Source organism: Bison bison, unplaced genomic scaffold (assembly GCF_000754665.1).
Source record: "Bison bison bison isolate TAMUID 2011002044 unplaced genomic scaffold, Bison_UMD1.0 scf7180017864143, whole genome shotgun sequence".
NCBI lineage: Eukaryota > Metazoa > Chordata > Mammalia > Artiodactyla > Bovidae > Bison > Bison bison.
The window spans coordinates 5,479,379-5,498,249 of NW_011494715.1; the positions used below are offsets into that span (position 1 = coordinate 5,479,379).

General features: G+C 40.1%; 1 protein-coding gene across 1 annotated transcript in view; it reads left to right on the plus strand.

Moving 5' to 3' along the window:
* The first annotated feature begins 16,704 nt into the window (after positions 1-16,704).
* KIF13B (kinesin family member 13B) overlaps positions 16,705-18,871 on the plus strand; it is a 194,849-nt gene continuing 192,682 nt past the window's right edge. Inside the window, exon 1 of the mRNA XM_010840317.1 lies at positions 16,705-17,409. Coding sequence (XP_010838619.1) covers positions 17,279-17,409 — 131 coding nt within the window. The 5' untranslated portion in view covers positions 16,705-17,278. The remainder of the gene's footprint in view (positions 17,410-18,871) is intronic.

Genomic DNA, 18,871 nt, shown 5'->3' on the forward strand with positions numbered 1-18,871 from the left:
ATTAGAGTCCCAGGAGATGACTTTTCAATTGGTAAGGCTCTCAGTGCGAATATTCGTGTAAGTAACAGAATCATTAAGTCGTTTTCACAACTTATTTGTTCATAGTTCAGTGTGGTTTAGGTCTGTGTAGAAATTGGTTTGCTTTCTGGTTGTCTTTGCTGTATGTTGAGACATACAGATCAACAGGTTGACTCACTGGCTTTTTTTTTTTTTTTTTTTGAGTTGGTGATTCCTCCTGTCGTTGCTTGGTTGGCTAAAGGCTGTCAGATGACACACAAGAATTTTTCCCTAAGAACTTAACTACTTTACCTTCTCAAAGAGTGCACGTTTTGGGTCTTCAGTCTTGGCCTCACCAGCTGCACACTCTGACAAAATGAAAGAACTTAGATGAACTATGAAAGTTTCCGAAAGCTTCTGGTCTTAAAGCAGTTCAGGCAGCTTTATTTCAGTTCATTTCAAGCATATTACCATCACAGTGATTTAGAAACAAAACAAAACACGAAGCCACAGAAAAGGCAAAGTAGCTGGGATTTGATTCTGTAAGGGTGATTTCAGCACATTTAAAAAATTTCCTGTTCACCGAAAACTTGGGAAATGTCAGTGCTAAAAAGAGGCAGTTAACTCTCAATTAAAATTCTTCATTCTTTCCCTCCCGCTGCTTTGAATTTCAGTTTTCCAAGGAAGTACTATCCTTTTTACTTACACATAGTCATTGATTAGATTGTAAGTGTCAGTATTAGAGTTTCAAGGGATGCATAGAGTAATACTTAGAGTTTTGGAGTAGACGTTAGCTGTTCTTTTGAACTCATTTTAAAATTAAGGTGTAAGCATAGATCCTTTACCCTTTAAATAGAAGTGCATTATTTGTGGTAAACTGCCTCTTTGATTTAGTGCCATCTCTTACAGTTCCTGAGTGCATGTGGACTTTTTTTTTTTTCAGTGATTGTTATAGATAATTAAAAGTGGTTCTATTTCTGTTTTGTCCTAAAGGAGTCATTTACATACATCTCGAGGATCTAGTGGAATACAATGGAGTGGAATTCTGAAGCCAGTGATTTTTAAACTGCTGTGTTGAGTTTGCTTAAAAAGGCTAAAACCAAGCCATATTCCTTTCCAGTAATTATGAAAAAAATTATTTGACCAATTATTACTTCTGGGAAAACTAATGTATTAAGTAATAGTATATAATTATGGTGAATGGTAAACTTTTCGTCATAATTGTTTCTCCCTTGGCAGATTAGTGCCAGAAGCAATCTCAGAAATGACTCTTCACCAGTGAGAATGAGATGAGACTGGATTCCTGGGATGATGTAGTTTTACTCTATAAAGACTTACTTATTTTGTATAATATTTTTCTCTTTTATTTTTCTTCTATTAAAAAATTTTTTTTTAATTGGAAGATAATTGCTTTACAATATTGTGTTGGTTTCTGCCATGTATCATTCTGAATGATTCTTGGAATCCCATTAGCTACCTGTTGAGGAAAATCTTAAATTGGCAAAAAGTTTCTAGTGTACCATTAAGTTCTTCATGTGATTCAGTATCTGACTGGGCTTAGGTATTAAGGTGGATGGTTGGTTTCTTTCCATTTGCTAAACTTTATGTGGGCTTGGGGAACTTAGTTATTTGAACATTCAGCTTTAGGTCTACTTCAGTAATAGCAAGAATTGTAATGATTAATGAATATGCATTTGTCGGGAATATATTTCTTGTTATACATTTTAACATTATACTAAGAAAACAAAAAATAAAAAGGAAGACGTCTCCAACATTCTTTCACCATAACAATTCACACTCGTTTTCTTATTTTCATTTCAGTTTGTATTCACATGCCTGTGTAATTTTACATAGTTTTAATACTACGACTTTTTTTTTTTTGCTTTTCTTCCTCTGAAGTATGAACTTGAACAGCTGAAGTCAAAGGGGTTAAGCTTGTTTTGTCATGAGATCTGGGAGTTCTGTTTGCAGTTCTGTTTGTTTGTCTTTTCATGTCATCTCTGAGACGTGTATAGCTCACCAAGTAACCTGGCTGTGTTCTGTGTACTGTAAGGAACACCTGTTCATACATTATTAACCAATCTAATTATTAAATGAGCCGAAGTTTTACACGAATAACTGATGGCACTAGTTAGGTCAGCGACATCTCCTGTTCAGTAATTTGATGTTTTATAACTTTAGATGGCTTAAAAAATATTTAATATTCATTGAATGCCTGCCAGGTGCCTACCTTATATTAGATAGTATGGGATTTTATTGCCTTCCCTCAAGGGACTTCCTGTGGCTTAAATGTGTGTGAGATTAACTATCAAAATAAATCTAGGTAAAAAACTGTTTGGGAAATGTATTCGCTGTCTACCTAACCTGAGGTGTGATGAAACCAAAAATTACATTAGAAATTTAGCTAGAAAGAAGAAAAAAACAGTGAAATGGGTTATTTTGGGTGTTAGGAAGCATGGTCAATACGTTTATTTTAGCAGGGATTTCTCAAGGGTTTGGTTTGCATTTCAGTACTTGATGCAGTGAAAGTCACAGAGAAGAATCATCATTATGGTGAAAGATACAAAGACTAATGTCAAGTAGAAGTCAGTGCTTAAGTGAATTACAGTCTACTATCTCAGTGGATAAGATATTTATAGACGTTAAAAATGATGAAAATCAAAACCGTTTAACAAGGAAGACTTCCTTATGTTAGAAAAAGCAGAATGTAAAACAGTATGTGTAACTGTATGGCTGGACCTACTATTATAGTACTACTATGTAAAAATACCAATAGGAACGGGCAAGGGCTGGAAAGAAATGTGGAAAAATGAGATTGGGTGTTCTTGTTGGGGGAATTTTATTTCCTAAACACTTTCTCTTAGTGTTGGCTGCTATTAGAGCATTCATATTTTTAACGTGTGCTTTACAGTGGGGCTTCCTAGGTGGTTCATTCATTAGGACTCTGGGCTTCCTCTGCAGTGGGCACAAGTTTGATTCCTGATCAGGGAACTAAAATGCTGCATGCTCCGTGGCATGGCCAAGACAAACGAAATAAATACAGTGCGCTTTATGTTGTATGCTCATGAGGAAATGACTGTCCTATGAAAAGATAGGATTACAAGGTAAAAACACCTGTAGCAGATTGCTAGTGACTAAATGCCAGGTGTATGAGAGGGAGATGTAGGAATTTAGAAAGATCCCTCAAAGCCTGGTGATTAGGGAAGTCTTCTCTGTGGAGGGAGGGAGCTTGTGGTTGGAACAGGTTTCCCGCGGGAGAAGAGAGGAGTAGGGGAAATTGGTTCTTTGAGAAGGAAGTACGGCCTGAGAGCAAAGGCACAAGGGGAGGCTCAGAGTTGAGGTAAGCCTGCCAGGGAGGAGGGCTCTGTCAAGGGGACAAGAGACAGGTGAGATTAGAAAGATCAGGCGAGGCTGCAGGGGGCCCGAAAGTCTAGCTTCAGGGTGGCAGGTCCATGTGCCCCGTTCAGCTTTTTATTAATAGAACTTTGTGTGGGTCTCAAGACTCAAGCATGATGAGAAAGATAGCCAGATCTCAGGGCAGGTTGCAAAGCCTGGGTAAGGTAAACTGATTCGGGGCATCGCTGGGCAATGTGGTGAAAAACGAAGCCACCAGAGAGGAAGGAGACCAGTCAACACCAAGTGAGCAGGCGTGAATCCGAAGACAGATGAGGGAGGGAGGGCCAAAAGGGAGAGGACGTATGTATATCTATGGCTGATTTGTGTTGAGGTTTGACAGAAGGCAGCAAAATTCTGTAAAGGAATTATCCTTCAATAATAATAATAATAATAAAAAGGCGAAACTGGGACTGTAGGAGGACCCTGTTGGAAGGACTGTTGGAAGACCCCGGTGGTCAGTGAGGAAGCACATGGTGATCCCCGGGAAGGCAAGGTGCGGTGTGGGGCGGGAGGATCTGTTTGAAACAGGAAGGTATTTTCTGACTTGGAACCCACTGCTGGTTCTGAAGCGTTCTCAGAGAGAGATAACTGGTGTTGGAGTTAGGGATTAGGGGTGACTGTGGATGGAAATTTCTGATATATTTTCTGAAACAGAAGACTCTTGTTCTCTTAGCATCTGCTCGATATGCTAATAGAGGACGAGACACATCTATCACAACATTCTTCTGTTTCTACTGTCAGCTCAATGACTGAAAGTGGGATTTATACGCATTGGACCAGAGGCTTTGGGGGAAGAAAGTACAAGTTTATCAAATCAAAATTTGTTTGAATTGGCATTTTATGTTCATCCCTCCCCACTGCTCCATTCCCCTACCCTCCTGCCTCGACTCGCACTTCCATAAAACAGTGACCAGTGACAGCTTTTCCATTTCTTAAGTTCTGAAGATGGAAGAAACCACCGGCAAAACTATTGGTTAAGCAGATGAATTGAGCTGCTTACTGGGTGGAAATGGATTTATTATTGATCTCTGTGCTCGCTGATCAGTTTCCCTTTGTATTCAAAAGAGCATGTTCTTAAAGCTTGGCAGGCAGAAGCAGTGTAATCATTAGGAAAGTGTCTGAAACTGGCTGGTGTAAGGGACATGAAGTCCACAACTTAACTGGTACTGGGCTTTAACTCTCAGAAGCTGGTGGTATCTTTAAAAGCTGGTATTGGCTCGGAAGGTAAAGAATCTGCCTGCAGTGTAGGAGACCCAGTTCAATCCTAGGGTCAGGAAGATCCCCTGGAGGAGGAAATGGCTACCTACTCCAGTCTTCTTGCCTGGAGAATCCCATGGACAGAGGAGCCTGGCAGGCTACAGTCCATGGGGTCACAAAGAGTCAGACACGACAGAATGACTAATAGACGGAATGAATTAGCCTATTCAATTTAACATGTGTTGATTGGAGGAAAATTTCTATTTGTGAGCTACAGAGTTCATTCCTTTTTATACATTGTTCTTGAAATAAGTTTGAAAGGTGGTTACAGAATTTCTATTGAACACAATCTCAGAGAAGTTAGGTAACTTGCCCAGAATTACAAAACCAGGATTTTGAAGCCTGAATTTCTTCTGTTTTGCCATTAAAGCTTGTGCTTTTACTACTATATCAGACATGATGATCTTTAGAGGGATGCTGCATTCCTGAGTTTGTGTAATTTTCAAAGATGTGCACGATATATGAAAAGCATAAGTCAGATCTTTGACCAACAGAACTTACTGTCTGGTTGGTAGTAAGAGGTACACAAGGTGAGTCAGTTATAAGGATACAGTACATGCATTCTATATGCTAAGTTGGCTTCAGTTCAACTCTTTGCGACTCTATGGACTGTGGCCTGCCAGGCTCCTCTGTCTATGGGATTCTCTAGAAGAATACTGGAGTGGGTTGCTGTGCCCTCCTCCAGAAGATCTTCCCAAGTCTCTTATGTCTCTTTCACTGGCAGGTGGGTTCACACAGACACACACAAGAATACAGTACACAAGTCAGCAATAGTGCTTTTTTTTTTTGGCCTTGCCAGACGGCGTGTGGAATCTTAGTTCCCTGACCAGGATTTGAACCTCTGCCCCCTGCACTTGAAGCATGGAGTGCCAGGGAAGTCCCAACAGTGTCTTATGAATTAAAGAAATGGGGGTGGGACTTGAAAATGATGAGGAATGGGTTGAAGGCAATTGACCAGGAGGAAGACAAGGCAAGTGGGGTGCATAGCATGAGTTGTTGAACTTAGCAAAAGGTGGATGCAGGAATTAGCCAGATATTTGCAAGAACAGTGGGGAATTTAGCTGTAAAAGTTCAAACAACAGGAAGCATACAGTATCTGTGTAAATAACAGTTAAAGAGAGTACTGAACTAGATTATTTTGGTCAATCTTTCCAAAAATGCTAGGAGAATTTATACGATAACTCATTTTACAGACAAAATGGAAACTTGGACAGAGTTACTACTTGCACCAAATCACATGATTATCAGGTAGAGGAACGGAGGATTGAATTCTGGGCAGTTCAACTCTGGAGCCACAGCCTTTAAATTCTGTGCTTTCTCGGAAAAGCTGGAAGAATGTGGCGAGTGGGGGACGAGAGGAGTGATGGAAGGTGGCTTCACTGAAATCAAGAGGTTTGTGGGGAGCAGAGCAGAATGAAGTTACTGAAGTGAGGCTCAGGCAGATTCAGGGGGGATCTCGGACAGGATAAGGGGTGCAGTGACTGTAGGTTTGTTTTAGGTAAAGTTGGTGTGTAACATATTAGTTCCAGGTGTACAACTTAACTCTTAAGACGTGATCCCTACAATAAGTCTAGTAACCATGTCACCAAACAGTTAGCTCCCTTCACCCAGTTTACCAGCCTCCAGCCCTCTTCTCCTCTGTAACCACTGGTCTGTCCTCTGTGTCTGTGAGTTTTATTTTATATTCTTCATATTTATATTTTTTATATAAATGAAATCATACCGTGTTTGATTTGCTTAGTGCAGTACATTCCTCGGAGTCCATCTGTGGTGTCGCAAATGTCTAGGTTTTTGAAAGGGGCAGTGGCGCTGTTACAGAGATGCTCTCGGAGGAGAAATTAAGGTCTGCATCTTTACCTTGCTCACAAGCTGATACATGAGCTTGTTGCTGTTAGATGGATGCTGGTGAAAGACACAGGACTTTGGGGTCAGATTTTGCCTGCAGATCCCACAGGAGTGATGTGGAGGGGTCCAGCAATGTGGATGCTGAGCAATCAGTGGGTTTGGTTTGCATCTGAGGAGCACTGAGCTGGGGAACCCCATTGCTCTTAAGCGGTGAGCAAACCTGCTATTTGTCCTGGAAGTTGCTGGCTGGTACCGCACTCCTGAGAGGTGGGCGAGGCAAAGTGCCTGTGTGGCCTTGCATTTCAAGGTGTGAAAGCAGCCAGGATTTAGGAAATACAGTGCAAGTTGCTCAGTTGTGTCCGACTCTTTGCGACCCCATGAACTATACAGTCCGTGGAATTCTCTAAGCCAGAATACTGGAGTGGGTAGCCTTTCCCTTCTCCACGGATCGAACCCAGGTCTCCCGCATTGCAGGCGGATTTTTACCAACTGAGCCATAGGGGAAGCCCTAGGAAATTTGGGATGACTGCAGAGCTTCCAGTTTAGATGACTAAGTGAATGAGTGCTGGTGTCACCAATTGAGATCTGAAATGTGGGAGAAGCAGGTTTTAAGGTAGAGGTATGGGCAGTTATGAGCTCTATTGTTAGACATTCAACCGTATTTAGTCAGTGCTGATCACGTGCCACCCACTGCACCTACAACTTCAGATAAGATGTAGTGCATGCCTGGAAGAAATGTAACAGACTTGTTGAGTTTTAGGTTCTGAAGTGCAGCCAAGGGGTGGATCGAGAAAGCTATTGTACAGGAGGCTGAAAATAAGGGACTGGACTTTCGGGTAGATTTGGACGTTGTTACTATATTTAGAAGATCTTATAGAATACCAAATCAAGGCATGTTCCTGAAGGAGGAAGTCACAGAGGCTGAGAAGACAGGCATAAGGAAAAGCAGGTGAAAGGAATGTGGTGGCCCAGGGTGAAGAATGGCAGAAGAATAATTTTGATTGAATGAATGAATTCCTGTTGGTGTGTTGGTAGTGGGCCGAGAAATCAGTGTGTGTGCTCATATGGAGGCAGTGAGCATACGTGAGTTTTCTTTCAAGAAATGCCATATAGAAAGCCATGGTAAAGAATGGTCTTCTGGAAATGAGCAACAGGCCCCCCCGCTCCCCACCAACCCAAGACTGGGAATTGTTTGAGCCTTTTTATCAATAGGGAGAAATAGTCAATAGAGTGGGGAATTTTTGAAATATAGAGGGAAGAGGATAATTATACAATGGGGAAGCCTTAGAGTGTTTGATTTTCTTGGTGAGGTAGAATGTGAGGTTATTAACTGTGAGTGAGAATTGGGTTGGCTGGTTCTTCAAAGTTGTGATTAACTAGAAGTGTGGCTGAGGGACTTGAACCATAGTTTACATCCATCGATGGTGGTGGGACCATTCCTTCTGAGCTGTTTTGAGATGAATTCACCTATCAAAAGTGTGTAATTCAGTGGCTTTTAGTGTATTTGCAGAGTTGTGCAATGATCACCACTATCGGATTCCAGAACATTTTTTATCGTCCCTATGGGAGACACTCTCTGGTTAGCGGTTACTCTCCATCCACCCCCACTCCCATCTCCTCCCCTCTCCCCACAGCCCCTAATCTACTTCTTGTCTCTGTGGATTTCCCTATTCTGGACCTTCATATAAATGGAATCACATGATTTATGGACTTTTGTATCTGACTCCTTTCCCTTGGCATAAGTCCTTTAGGACTTATCCATGATGTAGCATGAATCAACAGTTCATTCCTTTTTAAGGCTGAATGATATTCTGTGGGGCTTACCTGATGGCTCAGATGGTAAAGAATCCGCCTGGAATGTGGGAGACCTGGGTTTAATCCCTGGGTTGGGAAGATCCCCTGGAGGAGGGATGGAAACCCACTCCAGTATCCTTGCCTGGGGAATCCCCAAGGACTGAGGAGCCTGGCGGACGGCAGTCCACGGGGTCCCAGAGAATCAGGCTGAGTGACTAAGCACAGCACAGCAATATTCTGTGACGTGGATGTGCTGCGCTTGGATGCCCCTTCTCAGTTGATAGGCATCTGGCTTGTTCCCAGTTTTTGGCTATTAATGAATCATGAACATTTGTGTAATGTAATAATAAGTTATTGTGTATTTTCATGTCTCTTGCGTATGTATAAACATAGAAGTGGAATTTCTGGGTCATGTAGTAACTCTAACTTCTGCGGAACTGCTAGACGGTCTTCCAGAGTTACTGCACTGTTTTACATTGCCTCCAACAATGTGTGAGGGTTTCAGTTTCTACATGTCTTCCCCGTCAGTTTTATTGTCCTTCTTTTTGATTGCCATCCTAATGGGTGTGAAGTGGAGTCTCATTATGATTTTTGATTTGCTTGTCCCCAATGTCTAATAATCTTAATTAAGCATCTTTTCATGTGCCTGTTGGCCATTTGTATATATTTTCAGAGATCTCTATTCAAACCCTATTCTTATTTTTAAAATTGGGTTATCTTTTTTTTTTTTTAATTATTATTGAATTCTTAGAGTTCTTTATATGTTCTGGATGCCAGTCCTGTAACAGATATGTGATTTGCAGATATTTTCTTGAGCATGTGGGTTGCCTTTTCATTCTTTCAGTGGTGTCCTTTGAAGCACAAAAGTTTTTCATTTTGATGTGGTCCAATTTATCTGGTTTTTCCTTTTGTTGCTTGCGCTTTTGATTTGATTGCTAAGAAACCAGTGCCTAACTCATAGTCATGTGGATTTAATGTGTATATTTTCTAAGCGTTTTATAGTTTTAGCTGATGCATTTATTTAGGTCTTTGATTTGTTTGGAGTTAGTTTTTAAAATTTATTTTTGTTGGCTGTGTGGCTTATGGGATGTCAGTTCCCGACCCTTGGCCGCAGAAGCCCGGAATCCTAGCCATCAGGACACCAGGAAACCCCTGGAATTACTTTTTGAATGAAGGTGAGGTAGAAATCAATTTGATCTTTCCGCATGTAGATACACAATTATCCTAGTGCCCTTTGTTGAAATGACCATATTTTCCCCTTGGATTGTCTTGGCACCCTTGTTGAAAATTAGTTGACCATAAATGTGACAGCATATATCTGGATTCTCAGTTCTATTCCGTTGATTTATATGTCTGTTCTTAGGTTAGTACCCCACTGTCTGATTAGTATAGCTTTGTAGTAAGTTTGAAACTGGTAACACTGGTCTTTCTGGTTCTTCTTTTTTCAAGATAAATTTGTTTATTCTGGTTTTGCCTTCCACGTTTTTAAAGACCTACTTCCTAACCCTGTGAAGTCAATTGGTTTCTTGAAAATAGACTCAAGAGTATTTCAGTTGTTTTGGTGTTATCATCTCTCTTCCCCTTACCAGGCGTCTTGTCTAGGATTTTCCCTCAGTCCTCAGTTATTTCTTTAGCCGTATTAGAACTCAGTTACATTTTATCTTTTGTTTATTGAATAGATTCTCATGTTCAGTGGTAAAAACATAGAAGTAGGTGATTAGGATATTTTATACATCTCTTACTAGAAAGCAAACTACTACTTTGTTTTTTTTTCCTGTGTGGCATCACATCCCTTTTTTTCTGCTTGGGTCATTGTTCGTGTCCAGTTGTGTCCAGCTCTTTGTGACCCTGTGGACTGCAGCTCACCAGGCCTCCCTGGCATCACATCCTTTTTTTCTCCTTGGGTCAGTGTGCCTCAAAAGGGGCCCAAGCCACTTGTAATTATAGTAAAGAACTATAAGTCTTATTTCCTATTCTAATAAGACTACTACATTCCCTTTGGGAAAACAAGCTCTTCCATACACAGACATGTAAAAATACTGTTTATGACACAGATTATTGAAAATAGAACTATATAAAGCATGCAAAATTTGCAATCTAAGATGTGACTCTTACAGATATCAATAATTTACTATCTTCCTTTTAAAAATGGACAATTGTGAATTTAACAGTAAGTTATAGATAGGTAAAGGGAGGTTTATTTGTATTTCTGAGTAGGTTTGGTCTGAAAATTATTATTAATTTTCTGGAGAATTAGGCAGATTACTGAATGGACAACTCGGAATTATTTTGTCCGCTCTGAGAATGATGCATCTCCCCAGACAGAACATGAGTTATGTAAAGGGAGTCTCCCAGGCCCTGCCCATCTTTGACTATGATGTCATTGGAGACAGAGCCATCGCATTGAAGAAAGACTCATTTCAAATTATTATTCACTTTTACAAGGTGACTAATTTGCTGGCTGAGTAAACTGAATTGTCAGCTGTTAATATTTTATTCATCTTGAGGAACTTGACCTAGAAAAAGATGCTGTTTGGAAAATAATATGGAGTCTTCAATGTTAGTGGAGTAAATTTCTATCTGTCCGTCTTTTTCTAAGGACCGTGGATACATCAAAGCATTCATGGTTCTGAGTACTGTAAAAGTTGATTAGTCATAACATAAACTTACAGCACTTACAGCAGTACTCTAGGATCACTCTCATTTTTTATTGCTTTTCAGACATAGTGCTGATTAAATACGAATCTTACTATTTTATGCTTCCCTGGAAGTAAGCTGTTGTCCATGTGTTACTTATTATACTAATGATGAGTATTTAGTACTATTTTTATTGTGGTAAGATAGATATAAAATTGACCATCTTAAACCACTTTTAAGTGTACAGTTCAGTGGCATTAAGTACATGAACATTGTTATGGAACTGTCACCACCATCCATCTCTAGAACTTTTTTATCTTGCAGAACTGAAACTCCGTACCCGTGAGATACTAACTCCCTGTGGACCCTTTAGCCCCACCCCTGGCAGCTACTGTCACACTATTTATCTCTGACTTTGACTACTGGAAGTGTCTCATACAAGTGGAATCCTGCAAAACTTATCCTTTGTGACTGGTTTATTTTTCTTAATACAATGTCTTCAAGGTTCGTACATGTTTTAGCAGAATTTCATTCTTTTTAAAGATTGAATCATTTTCCATTGGAAAAAAAATATATACATATACATATATATACACACACACCACATTCTGTTTATCCATTCATCCATTGATGGAAAGTCGGGTTGCTTCCACCTTTTAGCTGTTGTGAATAATGCTGCTGTGAACATGGGTGTTCATGTGTGTTCATGTTCACTTTCACACTGTTTTTACACGGGTAGAGCATAACAGCTAGATCTTTTATCTTTTTAACCAAAGTGTTGTTCCAGACTAAGAGGAAGGTGTTTACTTTTGGATTTTTGGTAGGTGTTTAAATTTTTTTCTTTTTTTAAATCCAGCTTAAATTTAAGGCCTAAATTTGGCATTGCAATTTCTTTTTTTTTTTTGTATTCTTATAATTTATTTTTAAAAAATCTTTCAAAAAGAAGGAATTGGCATTGCAATTTAATCATGGCTTTGCTTTCTAAGGGGCTTCCCTGGTGGCTCAGACGGTAAAGGGTCTGCCTGCAATGCAGGAGACCCGGGTTTGATCCCTGGGTTCGGAAGATCCCCTGGAGAACGAAATAGCAAATCCGTTACGGAACTCTTGCCTGGAAAATCCGTGGGTGAAGGAGCCTGGTAGGCTACAGTCCATGTGGTCGCAAAAGAGTCAGACACGACTTTACTTTCACTTTCTTTGCTTTCTAAGAAATATAGAGCAAGAAGTTTTCCATGGAGAAGGTGTCATATTTAGAATTTTGAAGCAGTATAATTTTATTTAAGCATTGATGACATCTAGATGTAAAATGCTTTTCATATATTTGACCCTTAATTTTTTGTGTATGTTAGTCACTCAGTCATGTCTGACTGTTTGCGACCCCATGGACTATAGCCCACCAAGCTCCTCTGTCCATGGAGTTTTCCAGGCAAGAATACTAGAGTGGGTTGCCATTCCCTTCTCCAGGGGATCTTCACGACCCAGGGATCAAACCCCTGTCTCCTGCATTGGAGGCAGATTCTTTACCGTCTGAGCAACCAGAGAATCTGACCCTTAAACTCTCTTCACTGCTCTTATTTGCTTGGATGTGTGTCCTGGATGTTCCACCCATATTCTAAACAGTATGTGGAAAACCTTCTTGTAACAGCACTGGGGTGGAATTTTATTTGATAATAAAAACTGAGCAATAAAGAAGTGAAGATAGTTGTTTATAATTTTAAAGGCCACCTCCAGAGGGTTAAATGTAGAGACTTTTGTTCGGGTTGCCCTCTTTAGGACAAAATGAGCTTAGGTTGACTATATTAGCTATTGGATAGTTCTTTGAACAGAGAAGGCAGTGCCACCCCACTCCAGTACTCTTGCCTGGAAAATCCCATGGATGGAGGAGCCTGGTAGGCTGCATGCAGTCCATGGGGTCGCTAAGAGTTGGACACGACTGAGCGACTTCACTTTCACTTTTCACTTTCATGCACTGGAGAAGGAAATGGCAACCCACTCCAGTGTTCTTGCCTGGAGAATCCCAGGGATGGGGGAGCCTGGTGGGCTGCCGTCTATGGGGTCACACAGAGTTGGACACGACTGAAGCAACTTAGCAGTAGCAGTTCTTTGAATTATAAAGGATTTTCTGGGAATTAGTTCCTTAATCATGCCACTAAATGTTTTCAAATTATTAATGTATCTAGAGAAGTCATGAGGGGTAAGATGGAGGAGCTGTGAAGAGTATAGGAGAAAAGCCTACAAATATTGAAGGAAAATGTTTGAATCCTTTCTCAATTCCAGATCATCTGAAATGAAGGCAAAACTCTGGTGGGGGTGGGGGAAGTACTTGATTTACAGCTTTGCAGGCATGCATTTTAGATGTGCACTTCTGATACAGAACTATACATGCAGCTCCTTTGCTCAGACCAGACGTTCTTGCAAGAAACTAATATCTATATTTGTGGTGGGTGGTGAGATAGCAGATTCTGAGTCAGTACAATTTCCGGAGGCTTGATAATGCATTTGTGTATAGTATACACATATGGGGCTGGCCACAGCATGGTCAGAGGTCATAAAGGGGTGGTATTAACAGAGTACGATGTGTGCAAACTTGAGCTCTGGGCCTAAGGAGTGTTGCGTGCATGCTTAGTCGTGTCCAACTCTTTTGCGACCCAATGGACTGTAGCCTGCCAGGCTTCTCTGGCCATGGGATTTCCCAGGCAAAAATCCTGCAGTGGGTTGCTAATTTCTTCTCTAGGAGATCTTCCCAATCCAGGGATTGAACCTGTGTCTCATGCATTGGCAGGCAGATTCTTTACCTGGGGACCTCCTGGGAAGCCTGGGCCTAAGGAAAGGAAGAAGTAAAGATAAGGGCTTGAAAAGTTTCTTCATTGTGACTAAGGCTTTCTTGCAGCATTTCTGTGACAGTATAGAGTGGATTTAAACACAAGTATTAGAAATAGACTTTAATACTAGTTGACCACAGTGAAATATAAGCCTTCAGGGGTTAGTCTTCCACACCTGGATAAAACATAGCTCTGTTTTCTTTTCAGTTCTCTTTGCCTAAAAAATGTATTGGCTAAAAGCCCGACCACTAAATTTTTTTGTATTTATAGAATATGTCTTTGCAAACAAATGTATTGATAAAATAACTGATATGAGAAAAGTTGAGTTTTGTGGTAGGACGGGAAAGGAAATTTTTGTTTTGTTTGTTTTTCATTTGTCTCAGTTATGTAAATTAAAGCAGTCAAACAAAAAATAAATCCTCTTTCCTGGCAGTGGGAATACTCTAAAGTTGTAATGCGTTTGACATTGACATTTGGCCAAGGTTCTTAGGAAAATACAAAATGACTCCAGTGGAGCGCAGTTTCTTTCGTTAGAGCATATCTTTGCGTAGTAGAGATAAGGCAAACAGAAACTGTTGCATACTTTGGGTCAGAAATGTAGAGGAATATGAAAATAAGAGAACATGATGTGGCCTGTATACATTAAAAAAAAACCCCCAAACTTAAAGATGCAGTTCGATTCCATACCGTTCAGCCACAACAGTCGTTTTTACTGCACTCATGCGGTTGTGAAAACTATCAGCACAATTTTAGGACATCTGCATCACCCCCCAATAGAAACCTATACCCGCTGGCAGTCACGCCTCAGCTCTAGGTAATAACTAGTCTATTTTCCGTCTCTTATTTGCCTGTTCTGAATGTTAGAAATAAGTAAAATCTTACAATATATGGTCTTTTGTGACTGGCTTCTTTCACTTAGCACAGACTACATCTGTGTTTTAGTATGTATCAGTTCGGTTCAGTTGCTTAGTCGTGTCCAACTCTTTGTGACCCCATGGACTGCAGCACGCCAGGCCTCCCTGTCCATCATCAACTCTCGGAGCTTAAATCAAACTCATGTCCATTGAGTCGGTGATGCCATCCAACCATCTCATCCTCTGTCATTCCCTTCTCCTCCTGCCCTCAATCTTTCCCAGCATCAGGGTCTTTTCCAGTGAGTCAGCTCTTCTCATGAGGTGGCCGAAGTATTGGAGTTTCAGCTTCAGCATCAGTCCTTCCAATGAACACCCACGACTGATCTCCTTTAGGGTGGACTGGTTGGATCTCCTTGCAGTCCAAGGGACTCTCAAGAGTCTTCTCCAACACCACAGTTCAAAAGCATCAATTCTTTGGCACTCAGCTTTCTTTATAGTCTAACTCTCACATCCATACGTGACCACTGGAAAAACCGTAGCCTTGACTAGATGGACCTTTGTTGGCAAATAATGTCTCTGCTTTTGAATATGCTATCTAGGTTGGTCATAACTTTTCTTCCAAGGAGCAAGCGTCTTTTAATTTCATGTCGCAGTCACCATCTGCAGTGATTTTGGAGCCCAGAAAAGTAAAGTCTGCCACTGTATGTATCAGTACCTACTTAATTGCTAAGTAGTGTTCTGTTTTAAGGATATACCACATTTATCCATCCATTAGTTGAAGGACACTTGAGTTGTTTCCGCTTTTTAGCTTTTTAGCTGTTATGAATAGCCAAATAACACTGCTTTGAACTTCCATGTATAAACTTTTGTATGGACATAGGTTTCTCTTGGGTGTATCTCTATGAGTGGGAGTCGTTGGGTCATATGCTAATTCTATGTGTAACCATTAGGTTACTAATGTGTTACCATTAGGAACTGCCAGACTGTTTTCTAAAGTGACTGCACCATTTTATATTCCCACCAGTACTGTATATAGGTTCCAATTTTTCCATGCCCTCACCTATACTTACCTGGCTTTTTTTGGACATGATCCAATTTACACTTTTATTATTTTTTCTTTTTTTAATTGCAATATCACAGTATTTATATTAGTTACATGTCATTTAGGTTAGTTATGCTAGTGGGTATGAAGTGGTATCTTGTGGTTTTCATTTGCATTTCCCCATTGTCTAATGATGTTGAACATCTTTTCTTGTGGTCATTGGCCATTTTTGTATTTTTTTTTTGGAGAGGTGTCTGTTCAAATCTTTGCCCATTTTATTTTATTATTTTGACTGTTCCATGTGGCATACGAGATCTTAGTTCCCCAGCTTGGGATTGAACCCATGCCTCCTGGAAGCATGGAGTTCTAATTACCGGACTACCAGGGAGATCCCAGTCTTTGCCCATTTAAAAATTATTGAGTTGTACGAGTTCTTTATATTTTCTGATGCAAGTCCCTTATTAGATGTATGATTCACACATATTTTCTCGATTCTGTAGATTACCTTTTGACTCCCTGATGGTATCGTTCGAAGCACAGAAGTTTTTGTTTTGATGAGGCTGTGCTAGCACCGTTTGTTGAAATGACTGTACTCACCCCCTGGATTTTCTCGGCACTGTTGTTATTTGGCCATAAATCTGGCTGTAGTTTTGGACTCTCTGTCTCATTGACCACATATCTGTCCTCTTACTGGTACCATGATTACTCTAGTTGTGTAGTAAGTTTAGAATTGACAAGTGCTGTCTTTGTATTTTGTTCTTCAAGGTTTTTTTTAGCTATTCTGGGTCTCGTGCATTTTCACATAGAATTAGGATCAGCTTGTTAACTTTTGGAAGAAAAAAAAAAAGTCGGCTGGGATTTTAATAGGGATTGCCTTGAGTTTTTCTATTGGAGAGTTATTGCTATCCTAAGAGTATTAAGTCTTTTACTTCATGAATATAATTTCTTTCTATTTAAGTGTTTAATTTCTTTCAACAATATTTTGGACTCTTCAGTGTATATGTTTTGCACTTCTTTTAAGATTTTACCTAAGCATTTAAATCTTTTTGATATAAATGAATCAAAAGTGTTATAAATGAAATTTTCTTAACTTCATTTCTGGATTTTTTATTGCTGGTGTATGGAAACAACTGATTTTTGTGTATTGATCGCATATCCTACAACTTTGCAAAACCTGTTTATTCTAGTAGCTTTTTAGTGGATTCTTTAGGATTTTCTATATATAACATCCTATCTTGTGCAAATAAAGGTAGTTTTATTTATTCTTTTCAGTTGGGATGCCTTATGTTAGTTTTTCTTGCTTAACTGCCCTGACCAGAAATTCTGGTACAACCTTGAATAGGCTCAGTAGTAGACATCCTTGTCTTCTTTTTTTTCAATTGGTGTATAATTGATCTAAAATGTTGTGTTTCAAGTGTAGATATCCTTGTCTTATTTCTGATGTTAGTAGGTAGGCTGTTCAGGTTTTTACCATTAAGTGTGAAGTTAGCTGCAGGTTTTTTAGATGCCCTTTATCAGGTCAATTGAGGAAGTTCCGGTCTATTTCTAGTTCATTGAGTGTTTCTGTTCTGAAAGAGTGTTGGATTTTTTTTTTTCTTTTGGGTCAAATGCTTTTTCTGACATAGATTGCTTCAAAAATGACTCATTTTTTGTTTTTCTTTTTTCAATCTGCAGAAATTGACTTGCACACCAAATGTGTGGTGGATGTAGACGCAAACAAGGTTATTCTCAATCCTGTAAATACCAACCTTTCCAAAGGCGATGCCCGGTAAGTTAAGAACCAGTCTTATGATTGATGGGTTTTTAAAAGACAGAAGGCAACAGTGGCTGCTGAACTGAATTTAGTTGAACAAATATTGAGTGCTTTCTACGTGGAGACATATTGCTGCCAGATCAGTGAGATGAGGTTTGTTAATATAATATGGAAGGACTGAGTGCCTGATCGAGTGTCATGGGTGGGACAGTGATGGTATAGAAGCGCGGAGAAGAGAATGCTGGTTAGTACCTGAGGAAGGCTTCCTGAAGGAGACGATATTGGCTGGAGGCTTAGATGAGATGTAAATGGGAAGAAGTAGGGAAGAAGGGAAGGCTTTTCAGTTGCTGCTCATCCTGGGTGGTTTTTACTTCTGCCAGTTCCTATCCTAGTCTATTGGTCAGAACCCATTTCAAGTGTTCTTTTCTTCCTGAAGACTTTCTTGCAGCCCTTACTGGATTCCTCTCCTTAAGGTCCCTGTGAGCTATAATCTGTGCCACCTAATTTAATTATGGTGTATTGTTTTGAATTATTAATTATAGCTCAACAGTAAATTTTAAGGTCTTGGAAGGAAGGGACTCTCTGTCAGGAGTTGGGGATGAAATACTTGAGCCTCACTTCTGGGTTTGAGTGATCATATGAACCAAAGGGGAGAGCAGGAAGGTATAAAGAAAGCGAATGTGGACAGGAAGGAAGAGATTAATTTGGTTTTTCTTAGCAAGTGCAGGGAAATTACCAGGTAAGTTAGAGTCACTTTATAGAAGGCTTTGGAAGCAGATGAGATTTGGCCTCTCTTTTTATGGGAAGTTGTCATCTTTGACAGTTTTTGAATTATTGTGATTAAGGAAGTGGATTAGGAAGATTATTGGATGGCAGTGTCAGGAGTGGATCAGAGTGGGGAAGGACTGGCTGTAGAGATCAGCTATCAGAGATGTTTTTGTGCCATTCTGACAGTGGAGAACGCATGGTGCCCACCATGATGCTTTGTGCCAAGCAGATGCTGCAGAGTACTTGCAGAGACAGCGTTGTTTGCGAAAGTACACCCAAAGGCACTCCATGAAGTTCTTTTGAGTTGAATTAAGTTGAAAAGAGCACATGACATGGAGTCAGAAAATAGGAAATTGAATCCCTGCTTATCTTATCGTAGGCAGTTTGTTGTTGTTTAGTTGCTAAGTTGTGTCCCACTCTTTTGTGACCCCATAATTTGTAGCCCACCAGACTCCTCTGTCCATGGGATTTCCCAGGCAAGATTACTGGAATGGGTTGCTATTTCCTACTTCAGGGGAATTTTCCTGGCCCAGGGATCGAACCTGCGTCTCCTGCATTGGCAGGCAGATTTCTTTACCACTGAGCCACCATCCTAAAAGATGATGCTGTGAAAGTGCTGCACTCAATATGCCAGCAAATTTGGAAAACTCAGCAGTGGCCACAGGACTGGAAAAGGTCAGTTTTCATTCCAATCCCAAAGAAAGGCCTG